The 17,571-nt window shown below is 47.7% G+C and overlaps 1 protein-coding gene across 1 annotated transcript; it reads right to left on the reverse strand.

Moving 5' to 3' along the window:
- Positions 1 to 491: 491 nt before the first annotated feature.
- On the reverse strand, positions 492 to 15,394 carry LOC125428716 (E3 ubiquitin-protein ligase TRIM7-like). Its single transcript, XM_048489288.1, has 8 exons — positions 14,919 to 15,394; positions 13,211 to 13,375; positions 11,743 to 11,838; positions 8,223 to 8,453; positions 6,004 to 6,026; positions 4,653 to 4,771; positions 3,536 to 3,568; positions 492 to 1,835 (listed from the first exon to the last, which is right to left on the reverse strand). The coding sequence occupies exons 1-8, from the start codon at positions 15,360 to 15,362 to the stop codon at positions 1,315 to 1,317; spliced, it is 1,632 nt and encodes a 543-aa protein (XP_048345245.1). The 5' UTR covers positions 15,363 to 15,394; the 3' UTR covers positions 492 to 1,314.
- Between the last annotated feature and the right edge of the window lie 2,177 nt (positions 15,395 to 17,571).

Consider the following 17,571-nt stretch of genomic DNA (forward strand, 5'->3'; position numbering starts at 1 on the left):
GCCCCCACAGCTCATGTGGCAGAGTGGGGGATCAAACCCAGTTCTACAGATTAGAGTGCACCTCCTCCTAACTACTACACCATGCTGGCTTTCTTTGGGCCACTTTGGTGAGGCAGGCAGCACAGAGTGTGGAATAAATCTTATTTTACAAAGTAAAGTGGGCTTTATCAGATCCATCACATTAAAATGGTTAGAGCATCTGCTGAGGATCTATGAGACCCAGGTTTGAATTTTCAATCTGCCAGATACTTGGCTCACAGAGGGCCATTTATTCACACCCCTTCCCCCATCATCTCCAATCCACAACACTGTTATTGTGAGGTTAAAATGGAGGACTGGACAGTGAAGTTAGCCACTTTCAATCTATGCTGGGCAGAAAAATAATAATTTTAAAGAAATAACTGAAGCTATTTTCCTGAAGAAAGGAAATTGATTTCCTTTCCTATTTTTCACAGATGTTCCTGCTGGGATGGAAAAGAATTAATTTATTTATTATTATTATTTATTTATGATTTTGACTACAGTTTACAAAATGGATTATTGCGTTTTCTGTTGGTACATCAGATATTGCTGTCAGTCTTTTGACTGAATGTGGAACTCAAGTGTTCAAACTACTATTAAGCATTGCGAGTGTGACGGCCCCCAGCCAACAATCAAAGTTATGGGAATCTTTATGTGCATCTCCAGCTCCTTCCCTGCACCTGTTGGGGAAAAGGAGAAACCCACCATTTCCCCCTCCCCACACGGCATGAATCCGGCAGGAGGAAATGGGGGGGCACATTAGATTGACAAGTGGCTGTTCATTGGCCAGCATGACAAGTCAGGAAATAGGATTCCTCCCTGCAACTCTCAGGGGTCCCCTTTATTAGCAGATTTTTCTGGAATGTACATAACATATCAGTAATATAAAAACTGAAAGCCAGTGAATTTCAGAGCACAGGATGTTAGCCTTGCATTGATGAGGTTCAAAACCCAACTCAGCTTTACACTGGGTTGCCAGGGACCACGTGAGGCCTGGAGATCTGCCAGAATTACAGTTGATCTCCCAATGGCCAATCAGATCCCCTGCGTCAAAGAGTGGACTCTGTGGTGCTCGGCCCCCCTCAAGTCCCTTCCCTCCCTAAACTCTACCCACCCCAGCTCTGCACCCAAAATCCCTGTTGGGGAATTTTGGGGGGGGGGGGGAGGGTGTCTCCATTTTATTCCAGTCAGTTTTGGTGGCTGGGAGCCTGGAGAGGCCTTTACAGGACTAAATGGGGGAGCTTCTGAGAACCAATATTTTTTAATTGAGGCTCCTGGTGTGAACAGAAGGCCTTAAGAAAAGAGTTTGAGGTGGCCTTTTTCAAACACTCGAAAGTAGGGCAGGAAAATCTCTCCAGAGAAGGAGTCTCCAGAGTACTCATAGATGACGGTTCCTCGGTCAGCGTCAATAAAGGCCACTCGACCCCCATCATAGTTCAGACAGACTCGGATCCTGTTGGGCTCCTCACTCAGGGAAAGGGGAATATCAGAGCCTTTTCTGGCAGCCCAGTAACCCCCTTCTCTGCACTTCCCCACAGCCCAGATCCCCCCCTCAGGATTGAGCGTAATACATCCCTTCCTCCTCACAGATTTTCTGGCCATGCCCACCCACCATTCTCCCTCACCTCCCACAAGGACATCCCAGAAATGGCGGCCTCCTGTGAATCCCTCACTGCCCAACACAACAAAGTAATTGTTGAATCTCTCAGGATTTTTGGGCAGAATTTGAGCTTTTCCTCCATTCCTCACGCTTTTCCGATCCTCAGACAGGATGAGTATGGGATGGGCCGTGTCTGGATCCAGAGTCACATTTGCTGTTGGGGGAAAATGAGGAGACAAGAAGAGAAAGATTTTCAGCTGGGAGATTTCTCCCTCTGGCCTCTTCTGCTTCCTTCTCCTGCCCATCATGGCCTCCTCTCACTCTTTTAAGCTTTTCCTTCTCTGCAACTATTAAAAGGCAGACCACTCTTTTGGTGCACTTCAAGCACAAGCAGATAAAAGGCACAATAAAAAAACCCACTGGACAACAACCCATTTCCTACCATCTCCTATCCCAAGTAGTTAAGCTTCAGAGAGAAGAGAATCATGGATATTTTTTGGAAAGCAATCACACGCGAAAAAGCATTTACACAAACACCCGAATCTCATGAAAAGGAGAACAGGCACACAACGGGTTGAACGGGTTGTGGCTCTTACTCCTGATCTGAGACACGTCTCAAAACTGAATTTGTTTACACAGTATTTTGTGCCAGTTTAAATAATAACGAAAGTATTACATGAATTTTATTCCTGTTTTGGGGATTTCTTGTACCACAAGAATGAAATTGCTGCTCATTCCAACCTTCAGTTATAGGTTCTAAGAAATCCTCTCATTGAAAGTGTCTCCCAGGACACCTTGAATCAAAAACACCCCGTTAATAGTTTCTGTGGCTCACAGGAAAGGTAACTTGGAGGAAGGAAGACAGAACAGGATTTCAGTTCCCTTGACAATCTCTGAGTCTTCTGGAGGGACCCAGGGGCTTCAGTAGTCGTTTCCTCACAGGGATGGGTTTGTGTGGTTTCCTTGTTGCTGGTGGAACTACTGACAAAGTGCAGCAAGAATGGGATGTCTGCATGGCAAGTTTCCCCACCCTCTTTCAGTCCTCCAGAAGTGCCCACCCCACTCCACTGGGCCACCAGGGTTTGGCAATTAACAAAAATCAGTCATAGCATATCACTGTATTGATGCCTTCCCCTATATATTGTCACAAATGGAATGGTCTAGAGAATTACTTTTTAACAAAGGCACATCAGACAACCAGGTACACACACAGGGAGCAAAACAGAGCTAAGCCAGCATTCAACCTGCGTACATGATTGCGGCAAACGGAAGCTCCCCAGTCCAGTTCACAGCGCTAGGAAACATCTGCCTTTATTATGTCTCCTGCCCAGAAAGGTGCTTCTGAGCATCAGCAAAGGAGGCAGCAGAACAAGCTGAAGCGGAAACTTTGGAGTGGCTGAATGGAGTTTCAGTTCTCCTCCCAAACATCAAACACAAATTATATGTGAGCAATCAAAGAACAGCACTATGGCATGCTGGACATCTGCCTTTATATTCTGCTATTCTGTAAACAAAGTATTTTCCCTGAAACTTGTATATCCACCACACAATTTATAGGACTTTGAAAATGAGGGAAACCTGGAAAGCTGGTGGGAAAATCCACATAGAGGAATGGGATTCCCGATCTGACTCGTGCTTCTCATGGGGAGGATTCTGAAAGGCCCTCAAGGGACGAGGCCCACCAACCGTTCTCCCAAAATGGTGACAGGCAGGTGGAAGGAGGCAGTTCATCCCCTCAGAGTTCACCTCCTCTTTCACCCTGACAGACTTCAGAGCAAGAAGGAACTGCCTGTGGCAGGAATGGAAAGATGAGGAAGAACCAGAGGATACATGTTCTCTCTGGAAAAATACCAAGTAGATGAGCACACATTATAAGGTGAAGTTTTTTACTTAAGAAACTATTAAGAAACATACCTTTCTGCAGGTGAAGTCCAGAATCCAGAGTGTCTGTGGAAGCAAAGGGACCAAAAGTGAACACCAGACCCTTGTGCCTATCACAAATCTTGTGACAAAAACATCAGCTAACCACATTGTCTGTTTTTCCCTTGAGGAGGGAAGGTGTCATGATACAGCCCCCTCTCATCAGATCCAAAAACCAAGCAGGGAGGGTAGTTGGATGGGAGACCAATGAAGATTCTGCGGACAAAGGCAGCAGCAAAGAAATCTCTGCTTCTCTCTTGCTTTGGAAGCCTCTTTCTGAGGTGACCCATTAGTTTGCTGTGACTTGATGGCCCATGCATACATTTCTATTGAGTTTCACATGAAAGATTAAGTAGAATCTACTTCTGGGGAAAATTCTTCTCACAATTTTGTATGTGGAAATGATCACATTTCTTTTCACAAGTCACTTTGACTGGACACTCAATTCATAGAAAGTGTGTCAAAGACTGCAGTCGAAGGGTCTACTCCTTTTAAACAATGGATCCTTCCAAGCAGAGGTCCCACAGTGCCATTCTAAGCAGCTTTTCTATAACCACTGATTTTCAATGGGCTCAGAAGGGTTTAGATCTGCTTAAGGCAGCACTATGAACCCCCTGGAGACCTCTCTGTGGGCTCAGCTACAACATACTCAAGCAGGGAGTGAACAGGGAGAAGATTTTCTTCCTATCTCATAAAACTAAAATGAGATGTTATCTGCTGAAGGTGAAGGGTGAGGGATTCTGAACAGACAAAGGGAAGTATTTCCTCACACAACATATAGGTAAATCGTGGAAGTCCCTGCCCCAGGAGGTGGTGATGGCCACTGATTTGGAAGGCTTTAAGAGGGGATTGGACATGTTTATGAAGGAGAAGACTATCCATGGCTATGAGTCAAATGGATACTAGTCATGAGGCACACCTATGATCACCAGCATCACAGGAGCAGGCCTCTTATATCTGGTGCTGAGGCAAGATAATGCTGCTGCTTTTGTTTGTTCTGCTTGTGGGCTTCCTAGAGGCACCTGGTTGGCCACTGAGTGAACAGATTGCTGGACCTGACAGGCCTTGGTCTAATCCAGCAGGACTTTTCTTACGTTCTGATGTTCCTTACCTTTGAGTTGCTTTTTGATGCCCTTCAAAAAGAGATTTGTATCCGAGCAGTGCCAAATGCGCCACTTCAGTGAATGAGGAAAAGCTGCTGGATTCTCAAACACCTCATTTTCTTCATACCTGGAGAAAATCATGTCAAGATTCCATCCGTCAAGTTCAAAAACCCCCCAAGTGGATCAGAGAAACAGAGGGAAAATGGGCAGAGCGCCTGGAGACAGAGGCTGAAGCTGATAGCCGAGAAAGATGAGAGGCTCTTTGGAGAAAAAGTTTCACCTCACTGCAGCTTGAGATTGTAACTCTTGAGACCCCCAAAGCCACACAGCAGCTGTGGGGAATGACTGTTAATAAATAAAACAGAACCCATTGATTGATTGATTTGATTTCTAATCTGCACAAACACGCCAACACAGACTTCCTCATGTGCAGCCTCACCCTTCTCTCTTTAACACATGGACCACCTCAGATTGAGTTGGACAGTCATCACAGTGTTCACCTCTACAGTCATCCCTGACCCAGCCACCCCTAATGCCAATGAAGGCTTTATTCTGGCCAAATAAAGATTCCACGCTGCCATTTTGCGGAATGAACGTAGCTGAGGAGACTCAAACACTGTATTTCCTCAGGCAGTCTTTAAAATGGGGCTTTGGAAGCAGCTGCTGCTGCAACACAAAACTTTTCGCTGGGTAACTGAAGCTAAAGTGCAGCACCCTTTTTGAGAGTGGCATTGCCTATTATAGCACCCACTTTATGTCAGCCATTTTGTGGCTCTTCCCACCACACTTCGGCAAATTTCCAAAGGTACCCGCAGCCTCAAAGACGTTGGGGACCCTTCTTCTAGAGATGCACAGCTAGGTGTCAACGCAGACCCCACCCCCAATGCTATTTCACTTCCCAGTTTCCTGTTGAGAAACCTCTGTCCACAAGGTGTTTGCCCCTGAGAGATGGGTCAATTCCGCACTCACCATTAGATGCGCGTTCAACACTCCAAATATCCAGGTTTCCAGCAGAACTCGCAACTACACCAGCGCCAAAAACGCATTGAGCACGTTTCAGTCGCTCGCCACCTGCACCCCCACCCCCCTCAGCGCACGTTTTTTCGGATCCTGGACCTTTTCCCCCCAGTGGACAAGCTTCAGTGGGGAGCATGAATCCGTGCTCAAAAGCACCCAATTCCTATGAAACTGGTTTGCCTCTACTTTCACTTTTGAAGTGGGGAATCAACCAGTGATGGAGATCCACACTCTTAATTACTCCTGATGTGGCCCTCCGTCACAATCCTAAAGGACCACGTTCTTCACAGGCTTCCAAGATGCCTCCCAGCATTAAAACATCAATGAGAAAGATCCACTTACCTTAGCAAGGTGCTTCTGGCATCCTAAAGAGGAAAGACAAAGAGAGAGAGAATATGAAGAGGGACCTCAGTGCTTTTTGAGAGGCCACACCAAGAAGACGCCTCAGACCCAGGAAGATTCTGCTCTCTGGCCTTTTTCTTGGGTTCAGCTAGCAGACTCCACTCAAAGGCTGAGGTGGATCTTGATACAGGGGGAGAAACATTTTATAATCTTTATGCCGTGGGAAGGATAATATCAGCAGTCAAAGTGGAGCTACTTCAGAGCAAAGATGAGCGACCTGCTTTGACAACTCAACTGTGGCTACTTTCACACCAGGTTTTTTCCTCACACGGAAGACAGGAAGCCCTCAGATCAGGTTGGGTGGTTCCAGGGACGTAGGTATAGATTTTTTATGGGGAGGTTTGGGGGTGGGGACACACGCCCCAGGGCATGGCCACGCCTCCCCAAGCCCTGCCCCTGGCCTAGCGCTTATAAAAGCAGCTCTCCGAGACCAGGGACGGCAGACTCCCCTGCCCTGCCCTCCCCTGCCTCCCACCAGCTGGGCTCCCAGCCGGCAGCCGGCAGTTCCTTCTGCCCTCCCCTCTGGGCAGAGGCATAGAGGGAAAATGGAGCCTGGTGCAAAATCTGAGTTTTGCGCCCCCCCCTCCCCCCCAGACAGCTGCTGTGATGCTGGAATCCACCCCCAAGCAGCATCACTTTCAATGGTGTTTAAACTAGAGAGCCGAAATTCTCCTTTTAAATCCACCTTAAAGGGAGAATCTGGGGTCCCCAGTTAAGCAACATTGAAAGTGATGATGTTTGGGGGTGGATTATCCCCCACCCTGAAACAGCATCACTTTCAATGTGGCGTTGTGGTTAAGAGCAGGTGCATTCTAATCTGGAGGAACCAGGTTTGATTCCCTGCTCTGCCACTTGAGCTGTGGAGGCTTATCTGGGGAATTCAGATTAGCCTGTGCACTTCCACACACGCCAGCTGGGTGACCTTGGGCTAGTCACAGCTTTTCGGAGCTCTCTCAGCCCCACCCACCTCACAGGGTGTTTGTTGTGAGGGGGGAAGGGCAAGGAGATTGTAAGCCCCTTTGAGTCTCCTACAGGAGAGAAAGGGGGGATATACATCCAAACTCTTCTTCTTCTAAACTGAGGACCTCAGATTCTCCCTTTAAATTCATGCCGGAGGAGGTGTATTTAAAAGTAGAATCTGGGGAAATTTGGGGGGTGCCTGCTGTCAGGGGTGCAATGGTTAAGCTAGAAGCACCAAACTTTCAGGGTATCTTTAGGAGTCTCTCCTAATGATCCCACCCAGGTTTGGTGAAGTTTGGTTCAGGGGGTCCAAAGTTATAGACCCTCAAGGGTGTAGCCCCATCTCCTATTAACTCCCATTGGAAACAATGGGGGATGGAGGCACCCCCTTTGGGAGTCCATAGCTTTGGACTCCCTGGACCAAACTTCACAAAACCTGGGTAGTATCAATAAGAGACTCACCTGATAGTACATCCCAAGTTTGGTGAAGTTTGGTTCAGGGGGTCCAAAGTTATGGACCCTCAAAGTGTAGCCCCCATCTTCTATTACAGTGGTGGCGAACCTTTTGCACTCCAGATGTTGTGGACTACAATTCCCATCAACCCCTGCCAGCATGGCCAATTGGCCATGCTGGCAGGGTTGATGGGAATTGTAGTCCATAACATCTGGAGTGCAAAAGGTTCGCCACCATGGTTCTATTAGCTCCCATTGGAAACAATGGAGGATGGGGCACCCCCTTTGGGAGTCCATAACTTTTGACCCCCTGAACCAAATTTCACCAAACCCAGATAGTATCATCAGGAGAGTCCCCCAAACAATCCCTGAAAGTTTGGTGCTGCTAGTCCACACAATGCACCCCCTGCAGGCCAAAAACAAAAAAACACTAAAAATGTTTTAAAAACCCACAAACGTAGGGGGTGGAGCTTCAGACATGAATGGGGGGGTTTGAACCCATTTGCTGCTAATGTTTCGCACAGGGCTCTGGAGGCAGCTGTATTTCCAGGCCGTGGAGTTTCAAAGGGCCACTATGATAGGTTTCTCCAGTCTGCTCCTAGATGGAAATGGGGCAGAAGGGAGAGCCCTGGACAGAGAAGAAAACTTGACAGCAACAGAAGCGGGAGTCATTTGCTTTCTTCCAAGTGAAGGAGGCTCAAAAAGGGTTTGGGGCCGGCCTTCTCCTGTTCCTGCCACCCTCTTACCTGCAAGAGTTCAGTGGGCGGCTGCTGACACTTCTCCTCCATCTCCTGGATGAGAGTGTCCAGAGAGAAGAGCGCCTCAGATAACTCAACCAGACGCTGATCCCGGTTTTTTGCCACCTCCTTCTCCACCTCTTCCATCTGGGCCAGCAGAAGTTTCTCTTGCTCCTCCAGAAAAGTGTGCAGTTCCCTGAACTTGGCTACTGTCTCTTGTTTCTGTTCTGTGGTTTGCTTCTGATATGGAAAGAGAAGGAAATTAGGTCAACATAATGAATGCAGATGGCGTTTGCAGTGACAGATCAAACTTAGGAGATTCTATTAGAAGGGCAGTTTTTTCATTCAGATCACATCAACATTTGTCTGGCCATTTTTGCATGGAAAATTGTACTGATGTTAGCACACGGAATATCCCTGTGCCGCTGGGAATTCTGCACGGGCCGAAAAGCTGCATAGGGTCTACCCCTGCATTGCACCACCATTTTCCCTTTTCCCCATTGTGATGGAATAGTACTGTAAAACTAGCAAAGTCACATATGACTGTGAAAAGCATCTTTGCCTTTTGATCTCCTGGAGGGAGGACAGGAAACTATGCAGAGGTGCTAGGATGAAACTTCAAAGGCCTAAGTTACCTCGTGGCCTGAACAGAGTTTTCCTGAGAAGGGGGAAACAAAGGTTTTGAAATTCCATCTTGAGACGTGGCGACTGAGGCTGAGATTAAGCTTGGGAGAGCCACTCTTATCTCACCTCAATCTTGGGTTCTTTTCCCTCCTATTAAACTCCAGACCAGCTGATTTCTCGAAGATTTATTGTAAAAGTTCAAAACAAAGAAATAAAACTTAGATTCAGTTAAGGGATTGCTTAGGTGGTCATATCCCTTTTGGTTCTTTGTCCCCATTCCGGGAACCCATGGCCCAGAGATGCTTCTCTGACCACGTCTCAAGATGGAATTTCAAAACCTTTGTTTCCCCCTTCTCAGGAAAACTCTGTTCAGGCCACGAGGTAACTTAGGCATTTGAAGTTTCATCCTAGCACCTCTGCATAGTTTCCTGTCCTCCCTCCAGGAGATCAAAAGGCAAAGATGCTTTTCACAGTCATATGTGACTTTGCTAGTTTTACAGTACTATTCCATCACACCCATGACTTTGAAAAACTGCCAAATTGGAGGTTCTTTTGAAATGCCCCTGCGTGATTTCACTTGCCATGAAAATACCACGGCACAGAACCAGGGCCATTTTTCCCACCTCTCTGCTCTCGCTCACCCCACCAATCAACAGGTGCTGGATGTTTGACAGAATCGGCGCCCTTCCATCTGCGGTGCCCGCACATCCCAATTTTCTGACTGATATCCTTTTGTGTGAGAGAGAATCGGCTTGTATGTGAGAGAGAATTGGCACCCTTCTGTCTGCAGTGCTTGCACACCCCACTTTTCTGACTTAAATCCTTGTGTGTGAGAGAGAATCGGCTAGTGTGTGAGAGAGATTTGGCGCCCTTCCATCTGCAGCACCTGCACACCCCACTTTTCTGGCTAAAATCCTTTTGGGTGAGAGAGAATTGACTTGGGTGAGTGAGAGAATCAGTGCCCTTCCGTCTGTGGTGCCTGAATGCCCCACTTTTCTGGCAAAAATCCACCATTTCTCCCTCTGTGTTCCCCCACCCCCACTGAAATGAAAGCCATGTCTCTTAGCAACAGGGAAGAAGTTTTGGGTACAGAGTAATTTAAAACTAAACTAGTGAAAGTGAGTGGGAGAATGGGGGTGAGAATCAGCCAATCAGAATGCAGGAAATGGATGTTGCGGAAGAGCTTGCGGTGCAAATAAAGAGGCGCTGGGGCATAACCGGCCCTGCCTCGACTCCCAGGAAGAACCGGGGAGCCATGGGGAATCAGAAACAGGGGGAAAAGTACTGCCGCACAGGGCATGCTGACCATGCAAAAAAGGCCAGGGACAGAGAACAATTTCTACGGACTGTGCCACAGTGCACATGGATCTCACTCAAACTCTTGGGCTGATTATGCACAGGCAACACGGTTTCATAGAACCAGTTTTAGTTTCTTGTGCTGCCGTTTGCACAGTGGGGGCAGGGACCAGCCAGGATCGCTGGAATCCCGGAGGCAGGAGGCAGCTGTTTCCGTGTGAACCATGCAGCTGCGAATCCTCCCACCTGAGAATCCCCACCACCACCTACCTGTACGGCATGGTGGCCACCTGCTAGAGCCATGGTGGCGAACCTTTGGCACTCCAGATGTTATGGACTATAATTCCCATCAGCCCCTGCCAGCATGGCCAATTGCCAGCATGGCCAATTGCTAGCAGGCACTGATGGGAATTATAGTCCATAACATCTGGAGTGCCAAAGGTTCGCCACCACTGTGCTAGAGTATCCACTCTGTGGCAACTGCCTACAGAATCTGCCATATTGGTGGATGGAAGGAGGCGGGGATTGAATGATTCCTGCTTGCCATACTTCGTACAGACAAGCAGGAAGCGTTTGAAATCTATGATGAAGGAAAAATTCACTAATTTAATCATTTTCCTTTAACCCAGGTTCTAGCCAATAAAATGGGTTAGAAGCATTTGGGGGGGGGTGAGATCTTTGGGAAATCCCCCCCCCACACACTTTTAAAAGGGGCCTAAACCCATTTTACTTGGCCGGTGCAGAATCACCCTTGGACAGATTCTTTCGGCCACAGGGGACTCCATCTGCAGCAGAAGACCCAGAGAGCGGAAGGGGCTTCTTGAGTCCATTTGTTTTCCCAATAAAAAGACATCCCATATGGTGATCCCGCCCTTCACTTCCCAACAGTGAAAAGGGCACAATGTTTGAGTAGAAATACCCCTGGGGAGAAAAGAGTTAAGAAGCCCCAACCCCTCAGCTTATCTCCTTGGCTGCATTTGGGGCAAGAGAAAACTGCAGGGGAAAAGATCCACACATTACTGAGCATCCCAAGTACTTTTCCCCTCAGAATCAGCAGTGGCTGAACATCTCTTGGCCCAGTCCAAGGTTGGTAGAGGGTCTCTCAGCATTTCCACCCAGCATTTCTTTGGGGTGGGGAACACTCATCTCTTTTCAGGGACTCCTCCCGACTTGCAGGGTTGGTACATTCACATCCATGGGGAATTGGCACATACATGCAGCTGCCCAGAGTTTACCCCACAGTGCAGAGAACCATGAAAAACCAATTGATTCTGACTCAAACAAAATCACCTCAGAAGAAAAAAAAAAGTGGGAGGGGTGGTCTTGTTCTGGAGAAATAACCAGGGCAGCCCACCCTCTGGGCAGCCCTAGAGAACCATCTCGGGGTCCAGGGGCACAAAGAGTGGGCCATTCTGCATCACCTCCAGCCCCACTTCCTGGACACAACTCTGCTCAGAACGGCAATCTCAGGTCTCCCTTTGGTTGGCTGGTCTGCCTCCAAACTGGGGGGAGGGGCTGCCTCATAGGGCTGAGTTTTTTTGCTATTTGCACACCTTCCCCCAATGCTAGTTCTGGAAGCTGCTCCCTTCCCAACCACAATGAAACTTACGAGCTGGTCTTGGCTTTCCTTCACTACGTCCGCTTTACATGCCAGAATTTTTTCTCTCTCCTCCTTCAGCTTCTCCAGACAATCACAGAATCGATCCTAGTGGAGGAGAGACTAAAAACTGAGATTGGTTCCTTTTAAAAAAGTTTACTACCGGTATAAAACACATGAGAAGCAAAACTGTTTTTAAGGGCCAGATGTAACTGCTCCACATCTGTAATGGGATCTTCAATGATATTTCCCAAATGATGACTCCCAGATGCAAAGAATGCTGAGGCACAGAGACTGACCCTGCGCCTGACCTCCTGCCTGTCCTTCTCCTCCCATGCTTCGTCCACAGGAAAGTTTTCCCAGGAAGCAACAATGTTTTTTTTTAAAAAAATGGCAATCAGGAGAGTAAATGGCACTGGATTGAGGATGAGGGAAGAAATGCATACCTTCCGTTCCACACTTTCCCAAATTTTCTTTGGGTACACTCTTTCAAGAAAGAGCACACCAAAGCAGGGGAAACTCATTGTGGATGCAACCACAGATGTGGGGTGCAAAAGGATTCCTTATAGTGCCCTGGTGCAATGGAAAGTTGTAGTTCAGTAGGAAAGCATCCCTCTGGCATGCAGAAAATCCCAGGTTTATATTGTTGAATAACAGAATCATAGAATCATAAAGTTGGAAAAGGGCCATCAAATCCAACCCAAGGGCCATCAAATCCAACCCCCGGCAATGCAGGAACACACAGTCAACTGGGTGTTGTTGATTTTCCACGAATGTGGCCATTGTCTGGTACTTTTTGCTGCTAATGTTTCGCAACATCTATGGCTGGCATCTTGAAAAGTGCCAGATCATGACCACACAACCCGGTAAACCCACAACTCCAGGTTTATTCTCTGGCATCTACAGCTGAAATGAAGAGGCAGCAGTTGACATCAAAGACCCGAGTCCTGGGACAGTCGCTGCCAGTCAGAGCAGAGCTGGACAGACTGTCTGATTCAGAAGAAGGGAGCTGAATGCAAAAGTTTCCTGCCCCCAAAAGCTCCTCTTCTGATCTAAACTACTGTCTTATAGCTACTACATTCAAGTGGGGGACACAAGCAGGTACTACAGCTGGAGACTTTCTCCCCCAGGCCAAGAGCAACTGAAGGGCAGCAGCTGAGGCAGAGAAAGCAGGGGGAGGGCGGGTAAAACTAGGAGTCATACAGCTGTCCCCTTGTAGCTCAGCCATGCAGTTGCCTGGCCAGAAGTCAACACAGCCAGAGTCACTCTCCCCACTTTATCATCCTGCCCCACTTTAGCCTTGGCAGGGGGCAGAAAGCAATACCTCAGGGAGCCACCAAGCCAGGAAGGAGGCAACAAAGAGGTGTTTCCATTCTCCATCTCAGGCCCAGAGGCTGAGGCAAAACCAGCAGAGAGTTCCCTCAGAAAGAGACCAAGGAGAAGGGAAGGATCCAGGGCTCTTCCCCTGTGCATTTCCTACCTTGTACTCTTGGGAGGCCTCCTCAAGAGGAAGGGTCTCGTGATCTCTGTGCTCCTTGGATCGGTCGCAGACCACACAGATGAGGGCTTCGTCATCCTTGCAGAAGAGCTTTAGCGGTTCCTGGTGCTTCTGGCAAACTTTCCCTTTTCTAGCAGCCACAACTGCCTGAGGCACAAACAGAATGTATTTAAATAAAACATTTAAATAAAAAGCTGGGTGTAATCAAATGGGGCTTGTCCTTCAGTTGGATTTGGGGGGTGGAGGTTGTTCCAGAGAGAGAGAGAGGCTCATTCCGCACATGCAGAATAATGCACTTTCAAACTGCTTTCAGTGCGCTTTGAAGCTGGGCGGAATGGCAAAATCCACTTGCAAACAGTTGTGAAAGTGGTTTGAAAACACATTATTTTGCGTGTGCGGAAGGGGCCAGAGAGAGAGGGAGAGAGAGAGCGCTGCAGGGAGGGAGAGTAACTGGAGGAAAACAGAGTTCTGAGGGAAAAGGGACAGAGAAGCCATTTGGGTCCCACACAAAGCATGGTGCTGAGAACAGGTTTTGTGCCCAAACTGAGATGAAGCACAAAGCTTGCCCAGAGCCAGCAAGTCTTGCCAGTTGCATAGTGCTCAGTTCCTGATGATGACACGCTTGTATCTCGCCTTCTGCTCCTGCCTCCATATTCACTTTGCCACAGTATTGGAAGCCTCACTTCAGCAGAGGCTTATATAGAGCAGCTACTCAGGGGTCCCCTTGGGTAGTGAAACCTTTTGAGTTGGCCATGTGTAACCCCTCTGTTCAGAATGGGTTGACCCAGAAAGGGGTGGAGACTCAAAGCAGCAGGAGGCTGCAAAAACTCATTAAATTGGAGGAAGCAAGGCTGCCAGGCTGGGACCTTGATTTATTTCTTCATAAGCTCTTAACACCTTGTTTAAGGTAACTGCAAAGTTGTTGGGAACTAGCGGGAAGGGAGTGGTTTATTGTTTGGTGTATTGTAAATGTTAGAATTTATTGTTTCAGGGCTTTCTGTGTATGTAGATGGGAGTTCTTTTGGGGACCTTCGTCATCTTGAAATCCAGTTCACCAAGCCTCTGAAGTCTTCATAAGCCAACCACCGGCAGGAAGAATGGGACTTGGCATGACAAGACTGTAAACAGAAGGACTTGAAATGCAACTCCACAGGGCTGTGAAGTGTTAATGTTAAATGTTAATGTTTAATAAGTGTTATTTGTTAAGAAAAGTAAACCATTTTGTTTTAAATTTAGTTGTTGCAACTCCTTCCAAGTTCTGCCCCACAGAACCCACAGTACACATGCAGTGTGGGAGGGCCATGGGAAACTCATTTTAGGTAACAAAAAAGCCCCCACTTAAGAGGAAGGAAATGGGATTGTCCTGCACAGGTTCCTTGGCCAAAGGTAGCCTGCCAGTGAAAGGCTGGACACTAATACTTACAGAGTGATCAACAAAGGGCTGGAGGGATGGGGGGAGGAAGTGAGGTAGCAGCCTCCCTTCTGTCACAAATAGAACTCCCTCTTCCTTTTTTGATCTGTTACTAGCCACCGTATTAAGGAGTAAATTTGCGGTTGTGGGTGCAATAGCAGTGTATATATTTTATATTATATTGATAGATGCAAGTGAGCAAGTACCAGCAACCGGAAGCTGGAGTTTTCCAACAAAGGGAAATGCATGAAAGTCCCCCTCCACCGATTTCTCACTTACTCGATTTTCCTGGAAAGCCTCCTCCAGAGGAATCACCTCGTGATCTTTGTGCTCCTTGGATATCCCGCAGACCAGGCAGACGGGGGCTTCGTCCTCCTTGCAGAAAAACCTCAGGGGCTCCTGGTGCTTCTCGCAGATCCCCCCCTTTTCTTCTCCCCCCTTCACACCTGCCTCTTTTCCCTCCTGAAGCGACAATCTTTTGGCAATTTCCACAACGTTTGCCAGCTGCAGGTTCGGCCGGAGGGTCCCTCCTTGCGCTCTTCCTCTGCACTGGGGGCAGGAAGCCTCTGCCGCCCCCTGCAAGTCCCCCCAGCTTTGGGTCAGGCAGGCTCGGCAGAAATTGTGGCCGCACTCTGTGAGGATCACCGGGTCCCTGAAGAAGTCCAGGCAGATGGAGCAGGTGGCTTCTTCGCACAGGTCTTTGACTGCGCTCCCTGCAGCCATGGCTTCCGCGGCGAAAGTGAAACTCTCTGTTTCCAAACCAGCCACCGGGAGCTTCCCATGCTGGCAACGCCTTTCATTTAACCCCAGTGACGTGGAGTCAACAGTAATAGCTGCATTGGCATGAAATAACCACTGGAGGAAGAAACTACAGCCAGCCATGAAATCAGAACTGCTGGCGATGGCTGTGGAGAAGAGTCTTCGTGCACAAAATTGAGGGGGGGCACACTGTCCCAAGGGGGGGGGGAGTATAAAGAGCAAGATGCTGTCTCACCTTGTAAGATGCCTATCCTGATGCAACTTCCAAACCCACCAGAAGGCTACGTCTATAAGGGTGGTCCTCTTAGTCACCCCTGACCTGGTTAGCCCAGGCTAGCTCAAATACGGAATATTTGATAAGATAAAGAAAGGGAATACACTACAATGTATTACCTGGGAGTAAGCTCAGTTGCTAGCAATGGGGCTTGCTTCTGAGTAAACCCTCCTAGGGTCGTGATTCACCTGTTGGAAGAGTTGCACAGTTGCTTCAAAGCAAAGCCACCAACTACCACCAAGCTTACTCCCAAGTAATGCATGCCTCGGAGCCAACCATTTTTCTAAACTAAAACCTCAGTATTCAGGTTAAATTGCCATATTGGCACTTTGCAATAAATAAGTGAGTTTTGGGTTGCAGTTTGGGCACTTGGTCTCAAAAACGTTCGCCATCACTAACATATAAGTATGTTAATAGTTAAGATTATAAGAACTTGTAAAATTGATATTATTATTATTATTTATTAGGTTTATAGACCGCCCTGAAAATCAGTGGGGTTTAACTGTGCGAAGAACTAAAGCGCAATCCCTTACCTGGGAGTAAGCTCGATTGCTGGCAATGGGGCTTGCTTCTGAGTAAACCCTCCTAGGGTCATGATTCACCCATTCAAAGCATTGCACAGTTGCTTCAAAGCAAAGCCACCAACTACCACCAAGCTTACTCCCAAGTAAAGCGCACCTTACAGCCAACCATTTTTTCTAAACTATGGCTCATTCCGCGCACGCAGAATAATGCACTTTCAAGCTGCTTTCAGGGCTCTTTGAAGCTGTGCGGAATGGCAAAAACAGTTGTGAAAGCAGCTTGAAAGTGCATTATTTTGCGTGTGCGGAATGAGCCTAGGTTACCTACACTGCTTCCCCAAAACTAGCTCTGAAGTTTAATGCTAATAATCTCCCTGAAATACTTACACTATTATCACACTGGGGGCCTGGCAGGGAAGCGGGAGGGATGCGGGGGAGAGGGAAGTAAAACTTTTGCTTTCTGAAACCCATTAACCCCACCACCACAAAATAGAAGTTAAAAGGCAGTCAAGGAAGGCAATCCTAAGCAAGAGTGCAGTGCAAGGGGTGGGATAACTTCAGGAAAGCTAAATTTGTGGAGCAGTCATCTGATCTGTGGTTTTTCCTTCACATGTCATCACAACATTTGACTTCCCACAAAAATGTAACAGGAACATAAAAATAAAAGCGTGGAGAATATTTTGAAATGGACCTCTCTGTCCCACATTTGCCTCTGTCAGAATGGCCCTAATTCTGAGAAGGGGAGTGGGAAAGGGATGCTCAGGGCGGTAAGGGATGCTCCTCTCCCTTTCCTGTCAGTTGGTCGGGGCCTGGTTTAGCTCAATTCTTTATCGGTGTGAAGTGCCTTTTGTCTTTTGTACTTTTGCTTTGAACCTGTGCGGTCGTGAGCCTAGGGACCTTGCAAGATCTCTCCTCCCTGCCCTGGGCTCCCAGGCACTAAAAGCCCCATCACTCTCTCCCAGGGGAGGGGGCCCCTTAACAAACAGTTCACTCCAATTGGGGCGAGCACCTGAATCTGGCCTGATAAGGTCTGGCCTGATAAGAAGTCAAGTTGTAGAATTAATGGTGCCTGATAAGGTCTGGCTTTTGGCTGAAGCTCTTGCCACACTGGAAGAATTTTAGGTAGCTTTTATCCACGTGTAGACCATGATGTACAAAACCAGCGAGGAATTCTGACTGATGTTTTTTCAACTCTCCAAGCATTTGTACCTGTATGGGTTCTTTGGATGGTAAATTTCTGAAGCCCCTTTCAAACTCAGAGCATTTATAGAGTTTCTGTATGAATTCTTTGATGGGAATACATCTTCTGTTACAACTATCTTTTTCCACACCTGGGCATTTATATGGTTTTTCACCTGTATAGACATTGTGATAGTGA

The sequence above is a fragment of the Sphaerodactylus townsendi genome, linkage group LG03 (assembly GCF_021028975.2).
Source record: "Sphaerodactylus townsendi isolate TG3544 linkage group LG03, MPM_Stown_v2.3, whole genome shotgun sequence".
NCBI lineage: Eukaryota > Metazoa > Chordata > Lepidosauria > Squamata > Sphaerodactylidae > Sphaerodactylus > Sphaerodactylus townsendi.

Excerpts from the sequence above, each read along its gene's own strand:
- LOC125428716 (XM_048489288.1), bottom strand. The coding sequence starts at position 15,362 with ATGGCTGCAGGGAGCGCAGTCAAAGACCTGTGCGAAGAAGCCACCTGC. Across the intron at positions 4,772-6,003 it reads GCCAGAAGCACCTTGCTAAG|GTATGAAGAAAATGAGGTGT; the intron begins GTAAGTGGATCT and ends GATTTTCTCCAG. Across the intron at positions 1,836-3,535 it reads TGGACTTCACCTGCAGAAAG|CAAATGTGACTCTGGATCCA; the intron begins GTATGTTTCTTA and ends TTCCCCCAACAG.